The sequence below is a fragment of the Aspergillus fischeri genome, genomic scaffold (assembly GCF_000149645.3).
Source record: "Aspergillus fischeri NRRL 181 1099437636264 genomic scaffold, whole genome shotgun sequence".
Taxonomy (NCBI): Eukaryota; Fungi; Ascomycota; class Eurotiomycetes; order Eurotiales; family Aspergillaceae; genus Aspergillus; species Aspergillus fischeri.
Window position 1 is genome coordinate 2,706,896 of NW_001509762.1, and position 24,383 is coordinate 2,731,278.

Here is a 24,383-nt window from a genome sequence, read left to right on the forward strand (position 1 = left end):
GGGCATGGGATGGAATGGGTGGTTGAGTGGTACCACGTATTGAGTTCTCTGTTTGCTATCCATCATTTAGATACCCCTTACTTGTCGTCTTGAGCTTTTCCACAATTTCATTTCTGCATACGCACTTGCTATGTTCTACGAGTTTCAACTGCTGCTTGAAGCATATATCTGCCTATTGGTTGGCCAGCCATTTTGCATTCGGACTGGTTGCACATTGGACTATCATCTCACCCTCTACAACGCGGTACTTATGAGTTGGGCTGAAATCCAACCACCTTGTTTTACGTTAACAGTTGACTGCTGGGTTCCATGGTTGAATGGATTCTCTGACCGACCAAACTCCGCTCGCTCTGTTTATTTACTTCGGGTAGATTGGGTTTTGGAGTGTGGTAAGTAGATGGCCGGTAGCAAATATACATCTAGTGCGTACCATTATTGCCTAGTCCATGGTTATTATACTTACTGTGTAAGTACTCATGTCTGAAAATAATGGAAAAAAAGAAAAAGTAAATGATAAGGTTATCCTGTAAGAAGAACTCCCAGGGCAAGATGACCCCCTAACGCAGAGAAATAGCTAGTTGCAATCATGATTGACGGCGGCCGGCGATCGACCGTTTAAAACGTCGTCATTCAATGAATTCAGGCAATGCAAGGTGAGCCTGAGGCAGGACCGACCGCGCGCCTTGTTTGATTCATATTAATTAATTTTGTCCGTATTTTACTGTTTGTTGTCCACTGAAACTATCTACCTATCACCTATCACCTATCACCTTCGCATCTAAGAATGATGTAGTCGCACCGCTCTTTTCTTCCCCCTCCCTATTGATCTGTCTCAGACCAGATACGTACAAAATATTCAAATCATTCAAGAACTCTGAAGCTGAATTCCACTTCAAGAATCAGTTTTGTCTACGTCGCAGGGGGTGTCCGCTTCTCTCCCACGGCGAAACAGAAAGGGGGACGAAGGGAGGCCACCGAACCGCACAGCAGCAGGCTGGTGGACACCTGAACAACTCAGGATTCCCGACAGCACTAGCTCCGTTCACCGCAGCCAAACAATCTACATTCCTCAGCCCACCACCTTCGTCTCTCCAGTACCTACATTCTACAGTAGTTCTTGCGACACCAGGCCAAGGCGGTCGCCTCGTGGATCAGTATCCATGCGCGCCTTATTCTCCAGTTCGACTGCCTCCACTGCTACCAGCCAGCTCGCAGATCCCACACCCGACCCCGATAGCAACAACAGCAACAACAGCAACGACCCTTTCGCGTCGCAGGTATCCTCGCCCCCGCCGCCGCCACCTCCTCGTCCTGCAGTATCGGTTTCCTCGCCAGAGAACGAGCCCTTACCCCGTCGGATCAAGTCCAAGTCCTCCCTGCGAAGTATTCGGAGCCTCGGCAGTAGTCACCAGGAAGACGAAGGCTACGACAGCCAGGACCAAAGCGGTCTCGATAAAAGTCTTGTCCGGCCCTCGATTCTACGTCGTTTGTCTCCTGGGTTAGCTGCGCGGGTGAAACTGTTGGATGGTAGTAGCAGGGTCTCGACACCATCTCGCAGCCCGGGCAACGTCGGTCGGATCCCGGAGGAACATATTAAGGAACTTGACAATCTTCATCAGAACTTATCTATCAAGGTTGAGAAGAAGGGCCGGTCTTGGAATGCTTTGCAGATAGCTGGCAAGAAGCAAGACACGCAGCAGACTCCTTCCGAAGCGTCGGAGATCCTGCAGCACGGTTCGGTCGAACGATCGGTAACACCAACAGATCCGCAGCCAGCGGCACCAGTTATCGACAACCCTGGATCGCATACCTCCGTACCGCTTGAGAATATTGACCCTGAACATTTGCCCGCTGCGGCGGTAGCTTCCCCGCAGGAAGATTCGCAGGAGGACTCGCAGAACGAAGAAGCGGTGGAACAGACACCAGCCATGTCTGCGGTGGAGCAGTCTCAGATGCCGCTGGCAATTGGGTCCGCGACAACATCCGAGACTCCCGATCAGACTGACTTTGAGAGATATATTCAGAGTACCAGCGACAACGAAGCGCAATCGCCTCGCCCGTCACCGCCCCCGAAAGACTCTCCTCCGTTGTCCAGTTCCTCATCGAATGTGCAGTCATACTTCAACCCAAAGGGCTTGCAACGTACTGAATCCATTTATTCGTTTTCGAGAGCCTCCTTTAGTAATCAGCTCTCGCAGCTCACCTCGATCACTCTTCCACAACCCTCGTCACTGGCAGCTAGTATCGCTGGAATCTCGAATGCACCCGCTGCTGTCAAGGCGTTGACAGGGGCTGCGGAGCAGATTCAGATATGGATAAGGAAGGCTTCTGATGTGTTGAGTGGCCTGGATGCGGAGGATGATGTGGAGTGGGCGGCAGCCGGCGGACGAGAAGGATTAGAAGGAGTGGACAAAGCCATCACACGGTTCGAGAGCTTAATTCACGTTTATGTCAACGCTATTGAACAGGTTCAACTGCGGCAAGATATCGGCAACGTCAGCCCGGACAGTCTGAAGACGATCGTCATTCAAATGGACTCTATCATACAGAGTTGGGCGCAGATCAAAGGGCGACTGAAGGGGGTCAAGGAACAGGTAGAATTAGCCATGGAGTGGGAAGAGCTATGGGCCAATGTCCTCGGCGATGTCGGCATGGAAATTGAGAATCTCAGCCGATTGATCTTCGAGATGGAGGAGAAGCGACACTTCACGATGGCGAATGAGCAGGAAGGGACCAGCAACGGGCTTGATATCAATGAACTTGAGACAATCGTTGAGGAGACGCCGTCGAATGGCGACATAGCAAGCAAACGCTTCAGCATGGGGCCCTTCTTCTCAGAGGCACCGCCCTTGGGTATGCCGATTATCCAGACCCCTCAGGATGATTCCCACTCCAGCCTCATGGCTTTGTTTGCTCGGATGCAGCCATTGAAGGCCTCTCTAGATTTCCTGCCCATGCGATTGTCCATGTTCCAATCACGGGCTGAGCGCATCTTCCCCAGTGCCTGCGAGGAGCTGGAAGACCGGCGAAATCAGCTGGTGAAGAGCTACAAAACGCTGGAGGCCGATGCGGAGGCTCTGCGGAAAGAGCTCAGCGAGGACCGCTGGATTCTGGTCTTCCGCAACGCTGGAGCACAAGCACACAAGATGTTCGAGTCAGTCGAGAGAAGCATTGCCAAGCTCCAGGAAGGGATCGAGACGGGCTTGCATGTGCACAATCCTGCTGGCTTAACGAAACGAATCGAGAGCTACGAAGCGAAGAAGGTCCATTATGTTCCTGCCATTGAGCGGGTGATCTCCATCATCGAAAAGGGTGTCAAAGATCGACTCACGGTCAATGGAGAAATTATGAGGCTTTTGTCAGACATGTCATCCAGGATCGACGCTCTCAAAGCAAGTATCAAGGTGATGGACTCTTCGTTGGACGATCTCAATCTCGCCAAGTCTCAGCACTTGCGGGACTCGATATCCACCATCATCACGATGGACAGCCCCCTTGCGAGCAGTGTTGTCGACACCCCCGGTAGCTCCCCTGCTTCGTCAGTAGTCATGACGCCGGGGAATGGTCTCAAGGGCTCTACTACACCACTGAACCCCTCAAGCAGGCGTGGTAGCTCCGTGGGTAGTTCTGCCACGCGGACTACTATGTCCAAGGTTCGACGATACTCCGGACTCCCGCAGGCAGCCTCGGCTCTGAAATCAGCCATCCCCAAGCCTACGTTCTCGGCTACGTCCCCTAGCAAGAAAGATACGGCCATCACTCCGACGCCGGCGGCGCGGAAGGTTTCGCGCCTGCCACCACCGCCTTCACCGCTGAACAACCGTCCACGGTGGAACACCAGCACCAACACCAATGATCTGGAAGTTGGTCACGTCTACAGGTCCAGCACGCCGTTCCGCAAATCCTCTGCTCCGGCCCGTACATCGCGACCCTCGTCCACTCTGCCGATGCCGAGCCCGCACCGGCGAGACCAGTCTGCGTCGCCTGCGCCTCTGACCTCCCGATCCGTCAGTCGTGTCTCTAGCAGACTCGCCTCTCGCAGCCCGGCTCGGGGGGCATCTCCGTCCCCTGGCCGTTCCATCCTCGATCCTCCTCCATACAGCAAGCTTCAGAAGCCGGGCCCAGCTGGCCTGGCCAATATCCCTCGCAACCGGCAGAGCTACGCTGGAATGTCGTTCAGCCGCAGTGTCTCACAAACGCACGATTCAGGCATGCTGAGTCCGACAAAGACAACTCGTCCTGGAACTTCGCTTGGTCACTCGGGAACAGGCAACCGACGCGTCAGTCTGCTTCCTCTTCCCAAGCCACGGTCTGGCGGGGATTCGCGCAGCAAGCTCAGTGAGCGACCGCCCTGGCGTTGATTCATCTTCTCACCCAAACATCTGGAACCTCTCCTCTTCTTGTTTCATTTTAGGATCACATACATTTACGGCTCGCTGGTTCTTTGCGGTGTCATATACCAAATTGTTTGAGGACAGACTGGGTTTGCGTGATTCCCCATTCGCATTGTTTTAGCGACGGATTGTACTATTTGTGTTTAGGGACTACAGATCATTCTTCGGTGTATGGTTATTTATTCAATACATTGTGATACCTTGCGGGTAGATTTATGCCTATTTACTTCATATTCTATACTCTGAATATGCATCTATTCCCCCAGCTTCCTTCCAAAGATCAATGCGTCCACCAAGTCTTCGCTATTTTCTAACCGTGCAGCCCCGGGCACTCGTCCGATGACTTCAAATCCAAGTCTCTTCCAGATCTTGACGGAGGCGACGTTATTCTCAAATACGAGGTTGAATACCGAATACTTGTACCCCTATTGATGCTCAATTGGTCTGTCGCAACATACACAGGAAGCACAGAGAACCTACCAGCTTGGGCGCATACTCCAGATACGTCTCCCCCATAACTATCCCTACCCCTCGGCCTCGCGCCGCAGCCGTAGTCAGGAATCCCGCATTGCAGACATGCGAGCATCGGCCTACTCCGTCAGCACTACATCCCAATCAATCAAACTGTATGCAGAGTAAATTACCAGGATAATTCGGCTTAATATAAAACGTCCCCAAACACTCCTTCTTCCAATCCCTCCCCTCCCTGATCTCCTCCTCGTCCCCCGTCAGGGCTACAACCGCAAACGTCCCAAACCAGTACTCGGCGAACTTGGCCTCGCCCATCGGCTCCTCCATCGGATACGTGCAGCCTGCCTCGATCTCCGCGCGGAATTCGTCAGCGAGCGCCGCCACCAGACCCGACGGGATGCTCGAGGCCCCGTGCGCAATGGGGTACATTGTGACGGGCGTGCCGTCTTTTAGGACTCCGCGGCGGGGTCTCAGGGTTGGGGCTTTTTGGAGGGCTGATGCCGGAGGGGGGATTTTGGAGGAGGGGTTCTCCATTATGCTTGTTTTGGATGGCATTTTGTTCTGTTTGCTTGGTTGGGTAGGGAATATAGTTTGCTTCTTCTGTAGGGGAATGGCTCTGTATATATATTTGTTCGGTTTATCGGTCCAGCCGAAGTATATTTTTCTTGGTCAAGGTGATTAGTCATTACTTGTAGATGGTAGGGCGTGAGCTGCAGTTAATCATTGATATACACAACGCTTGATATGTAGGCAACTCCGAGGGAATTGAATATTGTAAACTGAAGCTTATTGAAGGTTGATGGCAATTGATGGTCATGCTCGTGCTTATGATCCCAGACCCAGCTGCATGCATGAAATCTTATACCGCTGAACTAATGCAAGCTAAATATATACATGAACGCCGTGAAAATGACAGAAATGCATCCACCCGTAGCGAGCCTTTCGTGCCGATGCATGATAATATACACTGAGGTATCAAATCCTCATACTCCGTAGGTCGTTACCGATCCTCCGCCTCACAACTCGACTGTTGCCGCTAGACCAACTCTCCACCACTATCCTGCATACCCTAGCCGATGATTTGAAGACAAGGGTATCATTCATCACTCCTTCCCCTCCCCATCCGGATTCTTGATTGCCTGCATGAGCTCATACAGCTGCCCGATCTGCTGATCTACAACCACACACAAATCAGCATCAGTATACCCCGAACCCCAAAATAAGATTGTAGCTGTAGAACCCACCACTCATCTTCTCCAACTTCGACTTATCAAGTTTCTCCCCAACCCACGCATCACCCTCCAGTTTCTGCGCATACAGCTGCCACTCCGTCAAGAAGCCGATCTGCCCGCCTTAGCACTGCTCAACCTGACCTGAGGGAAAAAGGGGAATCGTACAATATGCAGCGGATTCTCTACGTTCCTATGTGCGCGGAACTCGCTTTTCACGTAGGAGTCGCCCAGGATGCGCATCTCGGGATCGAGCTTGCGGCGGTGGACGCGGAGGATGCGGCGGTAGAGGTGGAGTGGGGGGAGGAGGGCGAGGGCTTCGCTGAGGCTGGATTTGGAGCCCATTGTTGAGGGCGTGGCCATTAGTAATCTGTGGAAGAGACGCATGGTGTAGGTGGCCTGAGAGTGCTTGAGGGAAAGGAGCGTGGAGATAGAGGACTGTATGATGACGATGAATATGATGATACTGCCGCGGTTGGAGATGCATCCCGGAAGGCGGCGAGGAGATGGCGAATCATAGGGTCGGCATTCCGCAGCAGTTACCGTTGTACCTTTTCCATTATCCATGCAGGTAAGTCTGCGCGAAGGAGGACTCGCTTGGAATTGAGTGCTGATTGTGTCAGGTCGCTATCTCAATTGATCTGGCGCTATATTTACGCATTGTACGACAGCGCGACATCGTCAATTGACGATTGACAGCTTCGAGCTCAAACCTTTCGGGCCGATAGCTTCACTATCGATATCGATACTAAACTGCAAGGCTGCAAGCTGCAAACATGCTCCCCACCCCATCGACAGACCACGTCTCCTTCGACACCATCTACGAACCCTCCGAAGACTCCTACCTCTTCCTCGACACGCTCTCCTCCATTTCCGAATCACAATGGCTCTCCGAGCGCTTCAATAGCACCAGCACCACCCCGCTAGTCGTCGAAGTCGGCACCGGCTCCGGCGTCGTCCTCGCCTTCGTCGCCGCCAACTCCCACGAGATCTTCGGCCGCCGCGACATCCTCACCCTCGGCACAGACGTGAACCGCAATGCCTGCGTCGCCACCCGCACTACGGTAAAAACAGCCATCCAAGCAGCCGCAGCCCTGAAATCCACACATGTCGCCTCGGTGCTGGGTGATCTCTGCAGCCCCCTGCGCCCGGGCTCCGTCGACGTCCTCCTCTTCAACCCGCCGTATGTGCCGACGGAGGAACTGCCGCGTCTGCCCTTGGTGACGGAGCAGGAGGCCGATCCCGCAGCGGAGCCGCTGTCAAGATCGGCCAAGTTCGAGCGGGACTCGTATTACCTGTCGTTAACGTATGCGGGGGGAATGGATGGGATGGAGACGACGAATCGGTTGCTTGAGGCGGTTCCGGGCGTGTTGCATCCCGAGCGTGGGGTAGCGTATGTGCTGCTCTGTGCGCAGAACCGGCCGGAGGAGGTCAAGGAGAGGATACGGGGGTGGGGAGGGGGGTGGAAGGCCGAGTCGGTTGGGAATAGTGGGACGCAGGCTGGTTGGGAGAAGTTGGTGATTGTGAGGATATGGAGGGATATTTCTCAATAGTGCTATATACCCATTACGACATGCATACTGGCGAGCGCTTATCCAAATTCAGGTCTTGATTCAATGCCAATTGAATTGATGTAGGTACAGGTGTGAGGCACTGCCGTACCTTCCATGACATGCCGTAGCTATCTGGCACCACGATCATATTCGTCTGAACTGTGTCCATTGACTTTCTCGACCATATCGGCCTCGTTGCCAATTGCCCGGATGAGGACTGTTGCTGGTCTTCACAGACGTCTTTGTAACACCGCTCACAATGCAACCGTATCTGCCCTCGGATCCACGGTCACCACTCTGCTTGCTGGGACATTCCCCCTCAACCAAGAAGCTCAACGGAAAAGTCGTAGATTATTGCTTTTCTTCGCCCATCATCACAAGAGCATAAAGAAGAGAATGTCACCCAAACATATCACGAACATGAAAGAAAAAAACAAGTAAACTCCCGAAGCCATCGACGGAAAAGAACCTAGCCACAGTGCCCGTCTAGAAACCACGTCCCCGTCCCCGGCCGCGTCCCCGGCCTCTACCGCCCCGTGCACCACCACCGCGACCGCGGCCCCGATCCGTCTCCTTGCGCGCCTTGTTCTTGGGTTTCGGCTGGTCGTCCACGAGCAGGGTATCGAGAGGCAAGCTGTCGGGGAGGATGTAGTACCGGATCGTGGAGCCGCGGATGTTGATCGTGTCTAGGGAGATGGGATCGCGGCCCTTGGGTGTCATTTTGACGGTGCGCAGAGAGGTGTTCATCTGAGGAGAGACAGCGGTGATGGTGCCGTGGAGGATTGTGCCTGTTTAAATCCAGAGGATGTCAGTCGCGCCAATGTCAAGTCACGGCGTGGTCGTGAACACCGGCTGGAGGCCAGCCCAATCGCCATGTGACAAGGAGGACCGACCATTCTTCAGTTCAATCGTCACCGTTTCATTGGCGCATTTCATCAAAAACCTGGGAAAGCCGAACGTCAGTTCCTCTTCTTGTAGCCAGCCGTCCCAGTGAGAGACTACAATCTACTGCAATGTACTCACCGAACGAGCTTCATGTTGACGGATATTAAAACACACAGATTCTTTTGACTGAAAGCTGTGAACAAAGAAATGTAGCTGAAAAAGACGAGGTAAATGAAGAGTTGACCAGGAAGAGTGGCAGTTGTCTCCGCCAAGTCTCTTGCGAATTGATGTCCCAAAAGTGATCGCGGCTCAAGCTGATCCTGCGAGGAATGGCGAAGCTTTAGAGCACGTGACTCAATTCTCAAACTATCCGTTTCGTGAATCGTGAGTTCGTGACCACGATCTTGTACGAGCTCCACAGGCATTTCTAGAAAGACTGGCATGTCGTCCGTAGAAAAAGTGTGCTTTCATCATATTGATCTTGACTCATCGCTAAATGGTATCTCGTACAAAAAAGAACAAGCCAGTCCACACCAGCGTCAACATTCTCCGAAACATCCTTACAGAACACCGTGCCGCGCTTTAAAATGGCTATTTTATCATCATAAAACAAGATATCCTGAGCTGAACGTCATCCGGGATCGAGTACAGTCAGAGCTGGATTCATCATCGGATGAAGTACCGTAGTCGGACAGCTCTGAGCTCGACTCCATGACGCTGTCCATCCCATCTTCATCCTCGCTCTCATTCATGTCCGAGGCTGGCCACGGGCCGCCCCCTGGAACAAGCCCTTCGCTGTGCCTATCGTCTGTATCATTTAGGCCGTCATCCTTGTCGCCGCGCTTGTCTCGACAATGTCATAGCACTTGGATTGAATTTCGATGTAGCCGATCCCGACCTCGTGTCGTATAGTCACGATATCCAAGATCTGCAACGCTCCGACAGACAGGCCATCACCAGCGTTGCGCGGCCGTATAGTAAGCCCCCAATGGACACGTACTAGTGACAGGAGGCTTTGAAGATCCGTACTGCCATCTGACGCCAGACAGCAAATTGTAGCCCAATCATGTAAAAGCTCATAGAGCTGCTCAGCCTGCCCAGAGGCATGGAGGATCTCAGTAATCGCCGTTGTGTGGCAAGGAGTACCGGGCTTGGTAGCTCATAATCTGCATGCTGATTAAAGGTGATGAGCTGATCACCATCTTGAGTGGAGCGGAGACAACATCGTCATGGCATTTTGCGGGCTGTTTACATCCGATGGTTTGAGAACGCCGTGAAGATCAGGAAATAAAATATAGAGTGTCTCCCAAGACTGCGCGATGGCTTTCTTCTAAAGTACCTTATTGAGAAAGTCCTTCCTTAACTGTACTAGGGATGAACTAACCTCATCAGCATCTTCCCATTTTCCCATAGAGAATGGTATGATATGTGCTAATTCGGGTTTCCCCTTTTGACTTGGGGCGTCTATGCATAGCATGACGGTCCCATATACCATTAACCATGCATTGGTAGGCCTCCCGTTTTAGGCATAGCTCCTTCAGAGACCGTTGCTCCATTTGTGAGCACGACTCAGTGTCAGAGAAAGGTGATTCTGATACTTGCGGCATTTTACCACCTCGCGCTCTCACTGTTAGACAGAAAGAAATATTAGCCACAATATGGTAGGCACGAGAAAAGGAACATTGTAGGATAACGGAATGAAGATACATACACGGAATCAGCACGGCCGTGAAGTTTGTCGTCCCCATTGGAGACGACAAACTTCATGACTACGCGTTTGCCGCAGGGCGGCAAATGGTCAACGAAACTCTGAAGAATTTGGACCATCTGACCTTTTCCATTGGGGGGGTGGGTTATATCCTGAAAGCTTTGCACAGAACAAGTCTGCTTCAACAGCAGGATCAGCCAAGTCGGGGGATTTCGATATTGCTCGTAATGCAGAAACAATAGATTCAGGTTCCGGAGTCGGACTCGGATCTTCCATCGATATCGCTGAAGAGAGAGTACTGACAGGACTACTCCGTAGAAGCGTCGACGTTCGCCATTGCCAGGCTCGATATCGTAGGTATGATCGACAGAACGTGTCTATTCAAGATGTATGAAGGGAAATAGTTCCAGATGCGGGAATATTGCAATTATTGTTCGTTGCCAATTGATTATTAGTGTTACAGGGAGAAAATGTCCACAGGAGTTGTACCGACTGTTTAAGTTTAGGGAGGGAATGCAGAAACACAACTGAAGCTTCATAGATTATTCACTAGTTGTAACTGAGTGGCCCCAGGCAGTAAGGCTAGCTTACCCCGGGCCTGCACGTCACTACTGACTTAGTGGAGACGTCAATACTTGAGGACACTACGTAAAAAAGTCGAGAATCTAACTCTATGACAGATAACTGACAAAATCACCATGCGAGCCACAGCCAGGACAACCAGTGTCTCGAGCATCTTGCCAGTCTCTGACGGTAATCCTAACTCCTAATGCACACTCACTGACTCACCAACAAAAGAAGGCTCTCGAGATCCGTACTTCCATCAGATGCCAGGCATCCAATATCGTCCCACTTGCGGAGGAGTTCATCAATTTTCTCCTCCCCCTGCCCCGACGCATGTAGAATCTCCGCGATCACAGCATGAGTTTCAAGAAGGACTTTACTAGGCAATTCCGAGCCGCTGTGCGTGGTGAAGGTTATGGGCTTCTCATAGAATTGGTCAACGAGAGTCTGATGCAGTGGGTATGTCTTAATCCTATATGTGCTATCTGTGTCCTGGTCAAGTAAGTATATAATAATTTTATGATTTGGAGAAACACATACTGTTGGTATGAGTGCAATCTTGAAACTGCCAAAATCTTCATGGACAACTGTGTTCATGGTCATCGCATTTGCGGGGGAGTTGATTGTAATGGGCTTGATAATCTCTTGGATGTCGGGAAATAAGAGGTATAAGGTCTCCCAAGATTGGGCGATTTCCTTCGCCTAAAGTACTTTCTTTAGAAAGTCCTTAACTATACTGGGGATAGAAACTAACCTTCCAATCATTGTCCCAGCATCCCATAGAAAATGGGATTATATGCACCAGTCGAGTGTTGGCAGTCATCTTGCCTTGTTCCTGAAGGTTAAAGATAGGCTCAGCTATAGGATCCCACAACTTTGTCACAACACACTGGTAGTTGTCACGCTCCAAGCAGGTTTTCTTCAGCCATTCTAGATGATTTCTTCTAGTACTCGACTGCGTCATTTCAGACGCCACATTATCTCTTGTATTATCTGTTGCTGACAAGGGTGACTCAGTGACCCGTGGCGTCTTCCCACCTTGTGCCCTCACTGTGAGAAAGAAATGTTAGCCACACTATAGTAGAAACAAAAACAAAAAAAAGGGGGTATAGTATAATATACGTACTCGGTATTAGAATTGCCGTCTGGAGATGATGAGCCAGATCGAATAAATTGTCATCATTGCTGACATTGATGTACTTGGTCAACACTCTCTTACTTTTCACGGGCAAATTGTCGATAAAGCTCCTGAGTATTCTGACTGTCTCATCTCTTGTATTTCGAGGCTTATACTGTGCGAGCATTTCATTTGATGCTTCTTCATCAGAAACAGCGTCTCCCTCGTCTGGAGACAGTGAGAGCTCCCTTAATCTGGTCAAAATGGGCGGAGTGGTAGGATCTTCAATGTCTGATATGGCTGGAGAGATAGGACTTTCAGGATGAGGAGGCTCAACGTTCACCATTTGTCAAGCTCAAGATTGTATGATCGAAAAAAACGTATCTTTTTAAGACGATGTGAAGGAAAACAGTTCCAGATGCGGAATATTGCAATTCCCACTCATTTGTCATTACAGGAAGAGGGTTTTCACAGCAGTCGTAGCGACCGCTCAAGTCGAGGGGAAGGAGAGAATTTGAAGAAACACAACCGAGAGGAGAATGGCATCACAAATCACTCATAGTTCGAAGTACAGTGTCCAAGCGAAGAGCTAGTCGTAACCAGTGGCCTCAGGCAGTCAGGCTAGCGTACCCAAGTCCAGCACGTGCCACTACTGACTTACCGCAGACGTCATTTCCTAAAGACCCTATGAACAAGTTGAGAATTTAACTGACAAATTAATGCAAACAAATACAACTCCAAAAAAGAACAATTGGAACCTAGTCTTCCCGAGTATCATTTACTCTCCTGTAGTTCCGAAGACACGACATTGCAGACTCTACCCACAAAGCCCCCAAGACCAAGAGGTGGTGCGGAGCCTTGCGCAGGGGACAACACTGTAGAAGACCCAGGTATGACAAGCACACGAGAACCGGATTCTACCCATTCGACCGACGTAACAAAGGAGAATGAGATTTTGACATCTCCATGACTTGTATTCTTCGCCGAATTGACCACATTAGTCACTTCTGATGCATGTTCCTTCCCACGATCAACAGCATCGCTGTCAAAGCTGAAGAAGTCCGGCTCCGTAGGCGATGGCGGAGAAGATATAATCTCATCCTCTGCAAGAGTAACGCAAGTCACCTTCACAGTAGCCCGAATATTGGAAACATAGGCAATAGCGTTGCCACCTAGCAGTAGAGGCGGAGACATGGACGACGTAAACTCGCTGGCGGGGAAGCTAGCAACAAATCCAGTGTGGAAAAGCGAGGGTTTTGCGGGCGAGCCGCTGGGCCCAAAGTCGGCTAGGACAGCCCCCTTTCGTACCTTTCCCAAACGCGGAGTGCGCTCGTTTTGAGTTAAAAGGAGCTCAATACCGATCGTGCCGACCTGATCTTGGTTGAGAGTTCGCACCGGTAACCGCAGGTTCCGAACACTGACGACTCGCACACGTTGCCAGATTGCTTGAGCGGGGAAAGTCGCTTTTCCGGACAGAAATCCCTGTGAAAAAGACGTAGAAAACTCCTCGGATGGCGGTCTGCTTCGGCCTGATTGGCTTCTTGGGGCTGACAAGAGATTCTCAGGCTCGGCCTGTGGATTGACCAGGAGCGGTCCAACCAAGAGTTCGTCTCCCACCGAGATAGACCCGTAACGAACCAATCCGCATAGAACAACGCCTTGATCTTCCCTTGCGTTCTGCTCCATCGACGTGGAGTAGACTTTGGATGGGGGAATGGTAAACACTTCATCAATATCGAACAAATTTGCGGGAATATGCGTATCTGACGATGTCTCGCCTAGAACGATGCTCCTTAAGGACGGCTTTTGAGGGATAGGAAGATATCGGAGAAAAGCATGCAGCTTCCCTACGCCTGTACCGCTGACAGCGCTTGTGAGAACAATCGGAACTGTCGATGACCAGTCATTATTCGCTGCATCAATGACTTTCTTGACTTCATCTGCATCAGTCCGGCAGATGTGTTGAAGGTCCACGTCCTGTTCACCAGTAGCGGATTGCACAGGCAACATAGCAGGCTTTTTGCCTGCCAGCTTCAGCGCTGACAAGACTTTCGTGAGATTGCCCCGCAAGCCTGCTCGGGATGCAACATCCATCTTGGTGATCACGACCACGGTGGGTATCCCCGACTTGATACAGAGATCCAAGTGTGACAGAGCCAGATTGATTTCTGTCATCTGTTCTGCAGTGCCACAGACAGGTTCCGGGACCATTTCTTCGTCACAATTGGCCGGGATACAGAGCAACACATAGTGAGGTGCCCAGCTAATCAATCCTCTCAAGGTAGACTTGAGGTAGCGTACAGAGCCAGGGAGGTCCGACACAAATGCCAGACGATTATCCTTCGCCGTGGCATGAATGTCGTCCCAAGCTGCAACGTTTCCAGACGCATAGTTGATCACCTCAACCGGATCTTGTATTGACTCTCCAGTCGCATAGCCTATGAGTTCCTGGGCAACAGAGCTCGTGATTCCCGACGAAATCTCGTGGCGGTGTTTGAGAAGGCTCAGTCGACTTGCCCCTCGCCCATTGTCGAGTATAGATGAAGTCAGAGTACCCAACAGGGACGACTTGCCGGCTGCACTCGGACCAGAAATTGAGATCCGAATCTGTTCGGTCGTGGAATAGTTGTCCTCGCGCATAGACTTTGTTTGGGTACCGTGCGAGGGAGGCTGCCCACCAAATTCGTCGCGATGCGATATCAAGCCGTAGTACTCCAAATCCGGACTGACGAGGGCTTCAGCGACCCAGAGGCTTTCTGTGTGAACTCGGCCGGTATCGGCTGCTTCAGCACTTGTGTCTTCCGGCCATTCAGCCCATTCACATTTGCCGACAATGACTCTGCGAAGAATCTCGACCTTACAACCCAAACTAGCCGCCATGATCTGCAGATTGGTCAAGCTCTCGTCGAGCTCATCTTGCGTTAGACCAACAAAGGTCCCATCATCGGCCACACCAATCTCGTACAAAGCACCCTGACTCTCCTCCAAACCAGGAATTAAACGAGCTGGTTTCTGCGGGGTGCCAAGCTGAGGGGTTGCTTCAGGAAGAACAGGCAACACAAGGTTGGCAGTTGTGGACGAATGAAACGGTGACGATTGTTGCAGGCGCCACAACAATTGAGTTGTTAGCTGCTGCAGGCGTTGCTGGCGGCTCTGCGTTGAGCGCACCTGAGCCGATCTCAAGTTTGACTCGTAGCTGGACGGTGTCGGTCCTGAGGTGGACAAACTTGCACGAGAATGGTACGAACCGCCAACCACATGACCAGTGGTCATGGAATTGTAGAGACGACGGGGCCGCAGAAGTAGATGCAGCTTGTACTCAGTGGGTCCCTCTTGTGGTTCCGGCTCCAGTTTCGTGATCCCATAGTCAGACAGAAAGTCTGGATCCGCACGGTCCAATTCCGTGCCAGAACGCGTCCGGATCGTCAGGCCACGATTCCCACTCGCCGTAAGCTGGGGAGTAGACGACCCCGACGTCGACCAAGGAGAAGAGACCCTTGGAGGGTCAGGGTCATAGGTGAAAATAGATGCCATGATTTACAAACTTGATTTGACCCGCGTTGAATGAGCAAAACAGGGAAAGGGATAACAGTCTCCGAAATATTTGGCCTTAAGCCAAATAAAAGGACCCTTATATTCGTATCAGTCGAAGTTTCAATATGCGCACATTCAAAAGTTTAACTATATGTCGATGAGCGAAGTGATTTTCACATATGCGGAGAAGTTTCTGTATTGATATAGTCATCTTGCGAATCGAAGAATAATGCGATCGAGACAATAAAAACAGTAGGCTCAAAACAGCCACGAGGATGAAGAGACAGGAGTTCTTCTGGTGAGCAGCTGGGAAGAATCCAGGTCAATCGCAATTTGAGAATTGAGCTACAAAGCGGACGACATCCTGATGGCACAGAATGAGTCACAAGTGCTTGACATACTGATAGTCCGCCTAGTCATGATTCCATCCAATATGTACACTTATGACACGGCGAGATCAGGTGATTGGTGAGGTAAGCACCACGTGCATCGACTCTTGGTTTCCTGAACTAAGAACATACTCGGTACAGTGTAGACTACTGACTAGTGTGTCCTCTGGGAGTTTCTGGATTGATCTACAGAGGATGAAGTTCTTTTGAAATATGGCCTGTCAATTATTGTTCGTTGTTTTGTTTTCAACAGCTATTCTAACCAGTCTGTGGACGGAGTACTCTTCTTCAATGTGGTGATACAGGCTCATCGCTAACCCAAATTCCCAAATGAAAAATTCCCTAAATACCACTTGATGAATGATGATCATGAACTTTCACATTCTCTGCGCCTGATCCTTGGAGTTGTCTGGCATGATGTAAAGAAAAAGGAGAACTTTGAGTGCCTCAGTCATCTGATCTTCGATGCGTTTAGGACTTGATTCTGAGGTCACGATGCGGTCGGCTGTGAGCAAGGCTTGGTATCATAAATAATAAAGAGGTACTAAACGCTGGGCTATGAAATATCAATCAATATTAATCTGTTGATGACTCCCTTCCACTTTTGCACTTTCCCTGCGCAACGTGGATATTGCGGGCTGTTGTGCGAGTAAAGACAGCACCGCAACTCGGGCATTCTGCCTTTGCAACCACCCCCGATTTCTCTCGTTGATGACGGAGTAGGTTGCTGAAGGTTGAGAACTCACGACCATTGCATCCATGGTCCCAACATTGTGGCTTTGGCCGAGAGCTGATTACTCGTACTTGGCGGTCCACGTCTGAGGATGCAGGGACGGATTCGGGAGACGAATATAAGGACTCTCCCGGCGGAACAATGTGCGCTGGAGGACTGACGGACATTGGGTTCGGATGTGGCCTACAATAGACAGTTCAGTCAGCTGATGGCCAGTTGAAAGCTGATGTTTGTTGAGGGATACTTACGGAAGTAAGGGACTTTGACTCAGCATGTAATTTGATTGCTGGAGCATGTATGGTGGACTAACAGGGTCAGTAAACCACTCAATTACTTCCAACTCCTCAGAACAACTTACGCTGAAGCATATCCATGATCTGGAAGCGCTGGAGGGCTCCCCGAAAGAGAAGGGAAGGCGTATGGTAGAGCTGAACTATTAACATGGTTAGCCTTTCATGCCTAAACTAGAACACTGATAGATAGGGTCAGCTTGCCTTCTAGGCCCGTGTGGATCATGTGGAAGATTTGATTGTGAGAGATGTTGTGAAGGGGATGCTGGGTGATAGTAGCTTTGCGAGCTCTGTTGGGGATTGTACCCAACTGCAAAACCAGCCGGCGGAAGCGTCGGCGGAGGCGAGCATAGCTGCTGATCAACGCCTATTGAAGGCGACTGCAAAGGGTGTGATGACCGGTTGTGCCAGCCATAGCCTGTCGTCAGTTAGACTGGTAAAATACGAAACGGATGGCCTGGGACGTGGCGTACTCTGCGTGTTTTGTGCCATACTTGGACTGAGCTTGAACTGCGCCAGGCGAGAGACACGTAGTCCGGGACTCTTATTAAAAGATTCTTAACAATAGGCTGATAGTAAAACCAGCTTTGAGCTGTTCTACTTGCTTGGAAGGTCAAGCTGACTTCCCAGCAATCAGAGACAGATTGACAGCAATTTTAGCTGGATACACAGCAAGTAGCGCAAGATGGTGTCGTCGGAGTATGACACAGTGCGACAGAGGCAACCGAAAAGTGATGCGTAATCAATCGCTTAATCGTGGCTTAGAATGAGAGAGGCTTGCACGTTCGTATTGCCGAGGAGCCGCTGTATGACTGTCGTGTGGATAAGCGCTGTTGGTGAGGGGACTGTATACGATATCCTTCTTCCCAGATACCAGAGAAACAGTGCAGCGAGATGTAGTCGAGCCAGAGGGTTTTGGAAAAAGAGACGCAAGTCGACAAGAGCACTGGCACGAAGAAACTGTGGAAACATATAGAATATGGACTAAATAAGAGGGACGAAGGTGAAGAAACCGAAGTCGGAGTGTACGGTGAGTCTCAAGTCAGCAAGAGTTGCAGGTACATATAAACACAGAAAGAATAAGCCGGTGAAGTGGTCCGGTAATGTTCCCAAGCTTAAGCTGCTCAAGGCATGGAAAGTAGGGTGAGAAAATAGATATTCAAGAGTCCTGGGGGGAGTGGATTAAATGTATGTTAAACAGATATGGAATTAAGCGCAATGGAACCGGGGGATCTAGACGGGAGGATGGATACTCAGCTTCTGATTAGGTTGAATCCTCAATCTTAGTACTAGAATCAATACTACTCCGGTATCTGTCTAGTACGTGGTCATTGCCCTTCAAGTCCAAAGTAAGCATCCCAGGGTCCCTGCCACGGCTTCCGACATGCGCTCTTCTACCCAAACAGCTCAACCAACATCATCCGTACTCTTTTGACTGGTTCTTGCTTTCTGGCCGTCAATAGCATTGTCTGAGCAAGTCGGTCTACGTAACATGTCGTCTGTCCTCTACTGGATTCTGTATTTTCTTTCTGTTTGACTTTACACCTGTTAACGGCGACGCGGACCCGCTTCTCAACCAAAGACTGAATAGTGCTGAGTGCGATGTCGATCCGTTCTTTTCTATGCCACGAGCAGATCCCCGTTGCAATGATCTGCTCGATGCCTGGACCTACGTCGTTACCCTCAGCCTCTATTTACTTGACAGAGTCGGAAAGCCCACAGAGACCCACAACAACCATACGACGACATCGGGTGTACAGATAGCTTCGCAACCGTTGAAGTGAAACAAGCTCCTGAAAAGATGAACCAGGAGTAAGCGCTTTTATTCCGAAGGAACGAGAATAATTTCAGCCCCAAGAGGCTAACGAGCGCCACGAGTTGGAAAGTGTTCGAATTCATTTCCATTGAATGATTCCCACAGCATTCCATTTTTGAGGACTGCGATTGGTTGCTGATGGTTAGTTTTGGGGGCCAGGATGAACATGCTGCACCTCCCGTCTGTTTCTTCGATCCAAATAGAGACGGGTTATGGAACCAAGCTGGTAGTAGTGCAATTCTACTTGTCGAAAATGGGTCAGCCAGGAGGATGGCCTCGCGGGTGTTCTCGACTATTCGTGACTTAATAGATTAATCTTACAGGGTGTTGACGATCCAAACCACATGGCGATAAGACCAGGCTCGTTATTGCCTGACTACTGGGAAAGCCGGTCCAATCCATGCCGTTCGAAGAGCGCCTGGAAATGGTATCCATACCGACAGATTCCAAGCTGAAGTAGTGCCCATCATATGTATGAACGACTTCTTTTTCTCTGACGGGTATATTAACATTGCCAATTTCGGTCTGTAATTTCTTTTTTTTTTTTTTTTTTTTTTTTTTCCCAATCTTTAAACGCTGCCATATGCAGAGGACTTTTGCGCAGTTCTATTTTGGCCCCCAAAAGTTTCGCTGTAGCCAGCCACTGAGCAATTTTGCCGTGGGGATACGGAATGATTCAAGACAAAGGTTCCAGATGTGTCATTACTTTCCCGCCTTGTTCTTAATCATCCTTTTCAGATTCGATTTCTCCGGGCAAAATGGCGTTCAACGGATAGTCAAATAGAGAAAAGTGGCTGACTACCTGTGTTTCCGTAACCTTTCCCAGTTCCCTGAGCGACCTATCACTGGAGGAGCCTTACTTAGAGTTACATATTGAGCATCACGATAGTTATCGATACAGCACTCATACTCATACCTCAGTGTATCTATCTAGAGCCATACGCAGCGCTCCGCACGTATAGACCGGACGATACCGGCGGCGATGATGATGACGAACGTGGATTGCAAAGGTACCCGTGGTTACTGATTAGGTATAAAGCAAGGTAGTAACTAAACTTTCCTATGGGGCTAAAAAGGCCCTTCCTGGCAATTCCGGTGAAGATCTAAAAAGGCTCTTTACTGGGGCATTGCTCGAAGCGAGTATTTGCCATGATCATTTCATGGAATCATTGGAGTCCTTTTTGGGTTGGGCAAAGTCAATAATGACATGTCCTATCCACCACCACCAACATCGAAGCATTGACGGGAAAAGTCGATCGAAGCGCCTTGGGCGGGAAACGGTCCTTCCTCCGAGAAAGTAGCGAATCGCTTCCAGAAGCAGTCAAGGGTCAGTCCAGTTCAGATCCTGAGTCCAATCATCACTCTCTATACTATTACCCCTTTACGGAATAATATGTACAAAGCAGATAGTATCTGTATTTCTGCTCGGGCAGTACAGCGGAGACCGTGGGGAGAGTATCTCCCCAATCACCAAGTCGTCAAGAAGTCTCAGGTATACATTATTCGATTACCAAGCACATAAGGTAAACATTCAAATTATTACCAAGCAGTGAAGTCGACTCGAATCGTGGAAAGTTTGGTGTCGGCACATGGCTAGCTATCTGCTTTCCTAGCAATCATGCGACCCTTAACGTCGGGATATATGAATTCCCAAAGCGGAAATCATCAAAAAGCTTGCTAACGATTCTCAGTAAAACGCGGTCTGCAGAAAGTTAAAGGAGGAGAAAAAGGGCCAAACATATGCCATTCTTCTCCGGGCCTCCGTCACCCCCCACAACGGACCTGGTTCGTCCGCATCTCCAATGGAGATAGAAACGGGGGCTTCGGCGGAGCCCATCCGAAAACGCAACCTGATTGGCTCATGCACCATGGAATAGAATTCCAGTCTTCATGTTTCGTGAATATCTGTGGACTACGGAGTACTGTTGGTCACAGGGATCCGCTGGTTACTCCAGAATCGCTTCCAGACTGTTTACAGGACTAGCGGAAGTTTGCACAGCCATGGCTTGGGAATTACCAATAGCAGCTTGGCCTTTCAAGACACGGCTGGTAGGCAACTCTGTTCAAGCCTCCGTCCCGTCGCTACTGAGGATTCAGGATCAGGCGATCGACTTGACCTCCACATGCCGTTGCGCTTTTATCGATCCTGAGTGCCTGTCTGGACACTGGTTTTGGCTTTGTTCGAGTACGTTTCCAGAGATGGACCATTATTGGGCCGATTACGGAGTAGTCGTACTATCTCGAGTCGAAGGCGCAGCAATGGTTCAGTCACAACCAGATTCAGATAAACCGGATGTTAAATACTACTATTTTGATTTCATCATCATTGACCAGCGACTGTGGTCATAAGGTATCACACTGCCTCATTTGGCCAAGGACTGATCAGCAGGCGGCGATCATCACCAGTCTGCCCAATGTCGAAAGTTTAATTAAACGGGGGGTTGTGGATGGTCAATCATCTACGGAGAAGATTAGTTATCTATCTTCACGGCCGAATTCTGGTCGTCTTGCCCACCGGATCTGCACTGCCACATGGTCTGATAGTGCATCCAGAGGGCGTTTCACCAGCTTGCTGAATATGTATCTACCCGTCTGGTACACTGTCTCAGACTAGCCCACGTTGCGAAGCAACCGTAGTCTTGGAATCGACGGCTTAACGTCCGTAGTCGAATTGGCAATTGCCAGGCGACGAATCATCATCTAACAGTCAAACTAACATCGCCAAAGCTACAGGTGAATCCATGGTTGGGCCGAGAATGGTCCAAATGGAATCGTGCCTGAATAACGGCCCCCTTTTTAGCCCGCGGATCCCGACGACACAGTGGAGGATTCCCACAGTCCAGACTCATAGCATATGCTCATTAAGCAAACCGAACTCTGAAACACGTTTTATTCAGATGGCCTCACTGTCTTATACTCGTCCGGAAATGAATGGTGCCGTCCCCGGGCTTACAAGCCCAACCATGCTTACCCAAGATCTTGTCATCAAACTAAACTAGTGGCAAAACCTTTCTATATGAAGGACCGCCTCATTTGGTAATTGGTATTCCCTGTCTGATGTCGATCTATAGGTTCGCTTACTAGACATTCGGAACTCTCCGGATGCTGGTGCCAACTATGCCATAGCCTGTCTGCGTCTGGAACTTGACCATACTAAACCACAGCCTGGAAAAACAAAAGCTAAAGTTAAGATCAACGAGGCTGTGAATCCCTCAAGGATCAAACTGATAGGCCGGGAGGAATGGAGCAAAGCGCTAAGGACATCTTCCTCAACACCAAGGTCCACTTGGATAGCACCCTGGGGGTGAAACTCCTCAGCTGCGGACCGAAGCCTGCAGAGGACAGAAAACGACTGCGGAGACTGCACTCTAGGGGAGGGATGACTAAACGCAGGTGTCTAGGCTGCAGGAATTGCAGCACAGACGAATCTGTTTTACTAATATCTGCGGAGTCGAGATAAGGAACAATCTGCACGACAGATGCATCCTTGGAATTATGAGAGAGATTTCCTGAAGAAGTACGGAGTCCGGATCTCCTCCCTTCCATGCAGCCCTTCGCCGTCATTCAACGTTCTGGATCTGCAGAAGTCTAGCATTCTACGCAAGCAGCCAACAAACAGGGTGCTGATCATGAGGTTCTGATTTGGCAGGATGCGTATGGTTTCTGCAACCTGGCCATCCGTCCATACACATTGTGTACGGAGTATAAACAAACAAATCCTTATCAGCCTTGCGTCCTTGCACGTCCACCTTCCTCCAAGAAGCCACAAGTTTCGGTGAAACTCAACGCGCTGGCTTGCGCAGCCCGGCCAACCATTGTTCCATTACCCCAGCCTATCAGATAGCACAGCGGCCATTTTACCTGCTTCTCAGTTCTCGCCGGCTAAGACAGGGGGATCGATTGAATGTGCTTGTTCCCTTCGTTCAATGGGATGCATACACGGAGTATTACCACAACGGCGACGAATTTACAGGGCGAACCTTGACTACTCCGTAGATCCAGCGTGTTCGTCATGCTAAGGATGCATCGAGATCACTACTCTTTTGTAGCAAGCTTTACATATCCATCCCTTCCTGCCGCAGTTGCTCGGGAAGTTGGGAAGTGTTAGCCGTTCAAATCGAGGTCTCTGGCTATACATTCTGTGGATAGGTACGGCACTGCCGTAGCTGAGGAGAGCAGAGTGTAATTCCTTTCCTGCAGGCAGTTACGACTACATGAATATGGCGGGGTATAGACATCGGAAAGTCGATCAGCTCCACACATCTATAATTGAGTATCAGGGACCAATAACCATACAGAATCTACCTAGCAGAGACACGTCTGCTATATTCATAGTCTTTGAATTATTGCACTGAGAATCTGAGACCTCTTGTCTGCCTAGTACCAGGCTGGCAAGCAACGTTGGCCGAATTCTGACCGATCTTTCCACATACATGCGTCTAGGGCATGCGCGCTGCGTCGTACAGGGGCAGTGATAAACCGCCAAGACTGGGAAGAATAGAACTACACAGAAAACAAAAGAGACGGGACGATCAGCGCAGTACTAGCTTCCGAGATGATTTGCACAGCTGAAAGCCTGAAATTTATCACTCGGGACTGGCCATTCCGAAGCGAGAGAATCAACTACCAGATACTCCGTACAGAGTACTAGAGTGCAGAAACTTCTCAGCCCAACACGGCAGCGGTTGTCCCCCAACTGCCGGTGTCCAATATTCTCCGCGCATCAAAGTATACTCTGTAGCTCGCAGAGGCATCTACTGATCCTGTCCTATATCGGAGAGTTATATCCAAGACAGCGGTCTTTCCATGTCTAATCATACGTCCTTGTGTATCAGACTTGCGTGACCGCCTACGTGCACCGTGATAGTTTGCCCTGCCTCTAGTTTCACACTATGAGGCATTAATGCTATTGAGTGCTTGGCTGTTCGAGCTTCGGCCGTCGTCTGCCGGTCCAAGATGAACACTACGGAGCGATTCTTGGCTGTTTAGTATCATTCGAGGAATGAGTATCGTCCCGCCTCGTCTGCGGGTCCAAGATCAACACTCATGGAGAAAGTACTAGGTGCGAGTGTAAGCGACATTCGATAAGAAGACATCATGCAAAAGGACCATCTATCACCGAGACGCTGCGTAAACGAGACATGATAGAGAGTTAAGACTACAGCAGCGAGCAGGTTTGCAGCTGGCTGATGAATTTTCAGGGCATATCGACTATTGTTGATAGTCTATTTAAAGAAACAGAGACGACAGGATATGGCGTGCAGACTTGCAGTATGCGAGAGGGTGGATATTACATCGTACAGCATATGCAGTTTAGAATACGCCGGAGGCTTTCACCGGTGGCTTCTATGTGATATCGCTGCTATAGTAGTGACCACAGCACGGTCAGAATGAGCATCAACCTTGCTTCATGAGATATCGACTATATTTCGCAGATAGTTGATCCTGTCATTAGCATCTCGTTACTTATCTCTAGCGCTTAAGGCTTTGGATGTCGGTTAAAGTGCGACTGAATGCCAGGTTTATGTTTACTCACAGTAGGCTAAACTGGGAGCGTCTAACAAAGGTGCCTTTTCACTGTATTCACGAGAGCTCCTCCATCTAAGAGGCACTGATACACCTTCTGACACTTTCTCATGACTTACCATGGCTCATAAACCTAACTCTTTTGCTATTACGGGTAGAGATTGTTCGTTTAGC

At 50.0% G+C, this 24,383-nt stretch overlaps 8 protein-coding genes across 8 annotated transcripts, besides 3 other annotated features; 2 read left to right on the forward strand and 6 right to left on the reverse strand.

Annotated features, from left to right (window-relative positions):
- The first annotated feature begins 741 nt into the window (after nt 1-741).
- Nucleotides 742-771: a microsatellite.
- A 389-nt stretch (nt 772-1,160) lies between these two features.
- NFIA_081790 (KAR9 family protein) lies at nt 1,161-4,361 on the forward strand (the record flags this gene model as incomplete). The annotated part of the gene is made up of 1 exon (XM_001260129.1): nt 1,161-4,361. One exon carries the CDS (start codon nt 1,161-1,163, stop codon nt 4,359-4,361), a length of 3,201 nt encoding a protein of 1,066 aa, XP_001260130.1.
- A 287-nt stretch (nt 4,362-4,648) lies between these two features.
- Nucleotides 4,649-5,294, reverse strand: NFIA_081800 (GNAT family N-acetyltransferase; the record flags this gene model as incomplete). Its single annotated transcript, XM_001260130.1, has 3 exons — nt 4,649-4,819; nt 4,875-4,984; nt 5,039-5,294. The coding sequence occupies 3 exons, from the start codon at nt 5,292-5,294 to the stop codon at nt 4,649-4,651; spliced, it is 537 nt and encodes a 178-aa protein (XP_001260131.1).
- A 674-nt stretch (nt 5,295-5,968) lies between these two features.
- NFIA_081810 (succinate dehydrogenase assembly factor 3) lies at nt 5,969-6,439 on the reverse strand (the record flags this gene model as incomplete). The annotated part of the gene is made up of 3 exons (XM_001260131.1): nt 5,969-6,039; nt 6,110-6,209; nt 6,263-6,439. The coding sequence occupies 3 exons, from the start codon at nt 6,437-6,439 to the stop codon at nt 5,969-5,971; spliced, it is 348 nt and encodes a 115-aa protein (XP_001260132.1).
- Nucleotides 6,440-6,870: 431 nt separating this feature from the next.
- NFIA_081820 (S-adenosylmethionine-dependent methyltransferase) lies at nt 6,871-7,647 on the forward strand (the record flags this gene model as incomplete). The annotated part of the gene is made up of 1 exon (XM_001260132.1): nt 6,871-7,647. One exon carries the CDS (start codon nt 6,871-6,873, stop codon nt 7,645-7,647), a length of 777 nt encoding a protein of 258 aa, XP_001260133.1.
- Nucleotides 7,648-8,133: 486 nt separating this feature from the next.
- Nucleotides 8,134-8,684, reverse strand: NFIA_081830 (mRNA splicing protein SMD1; the record flags this gene model as incomplete). Its single annotated transcript, XM_001260133.1, has 3 exons — nt 8,134-8,435; nt 8,541-8,590; nt 8,671-8,684. 3 exons carry the CDS (start codon nt 8,682-8,684, stop codon nt 8,134-8,136), a joined length of 366 nt encoding a protein of 121 aa, XP_001260134.1.
- A 2,333-nt stretch (nt 8,685-11,017) lies between these two features.
- NFIA_081840 (HNH endonuclease signature motif containing protein) lies at nt 11,018-12,108 on the reverse strand (the record flags this gene model as incomplete). The annotated part of the gene is made up of 4 exons (XM_001260134.1): nt 11,018-11,296; nt 11,345-11,506; nt 11,559-11,816; nt 11,899-12,108. 4 exons carry the CDS (start codon nt 12,106-12,108, stop codon nt 11,018-11,020), a joined length of 909 nt encoding a protein of 302 aa, XP_001260135.1.
- Nucleotides 12,109-12,695: 587 nt separating this feature from the next.
- Nucleotides 12,696-15,455, reverse strand: NFIA_081850 (uncharacterized protein; the record flags this gene model as incomplete). Its single annotated transcript, XM_001260135.1, has 1 exon — nt 12,696-15,455. One exon carries the CDS (start codon nt 15,453-15,455, stop codon nt 12,696-12,698), a length of 2,760 nt encoding a protein of 919 aa, XP_001260136.1.
- A 965-nt stretch (nt 15,456-16,420) lies between these two features.
- Nucleotides 16,421-16,744, reverse strand: NFIA_081860 (uncharacterized protein; the record flags this gene model as incomplete). Its single annotated transcript, XM_001260136.1, has 1 exon — nt 16,421-16,744. One exon carries the CDS (start codon nt 16,742-16,744, stop codon nt 16,421-16,423), a length of 324 nt encoding a protein of 107 aa, XP_001260137.1.
- Nucleotides 16,745-19,214: 2,470 nt separating this feature from the next.
- Nucleotides 19,215-19,244: a microsatellite.
- Nucleotides 19,219-19,243: a microsatellite.
- Nucleotides 19,245-24,383: the final 5,139 nt, after the last annotated feature.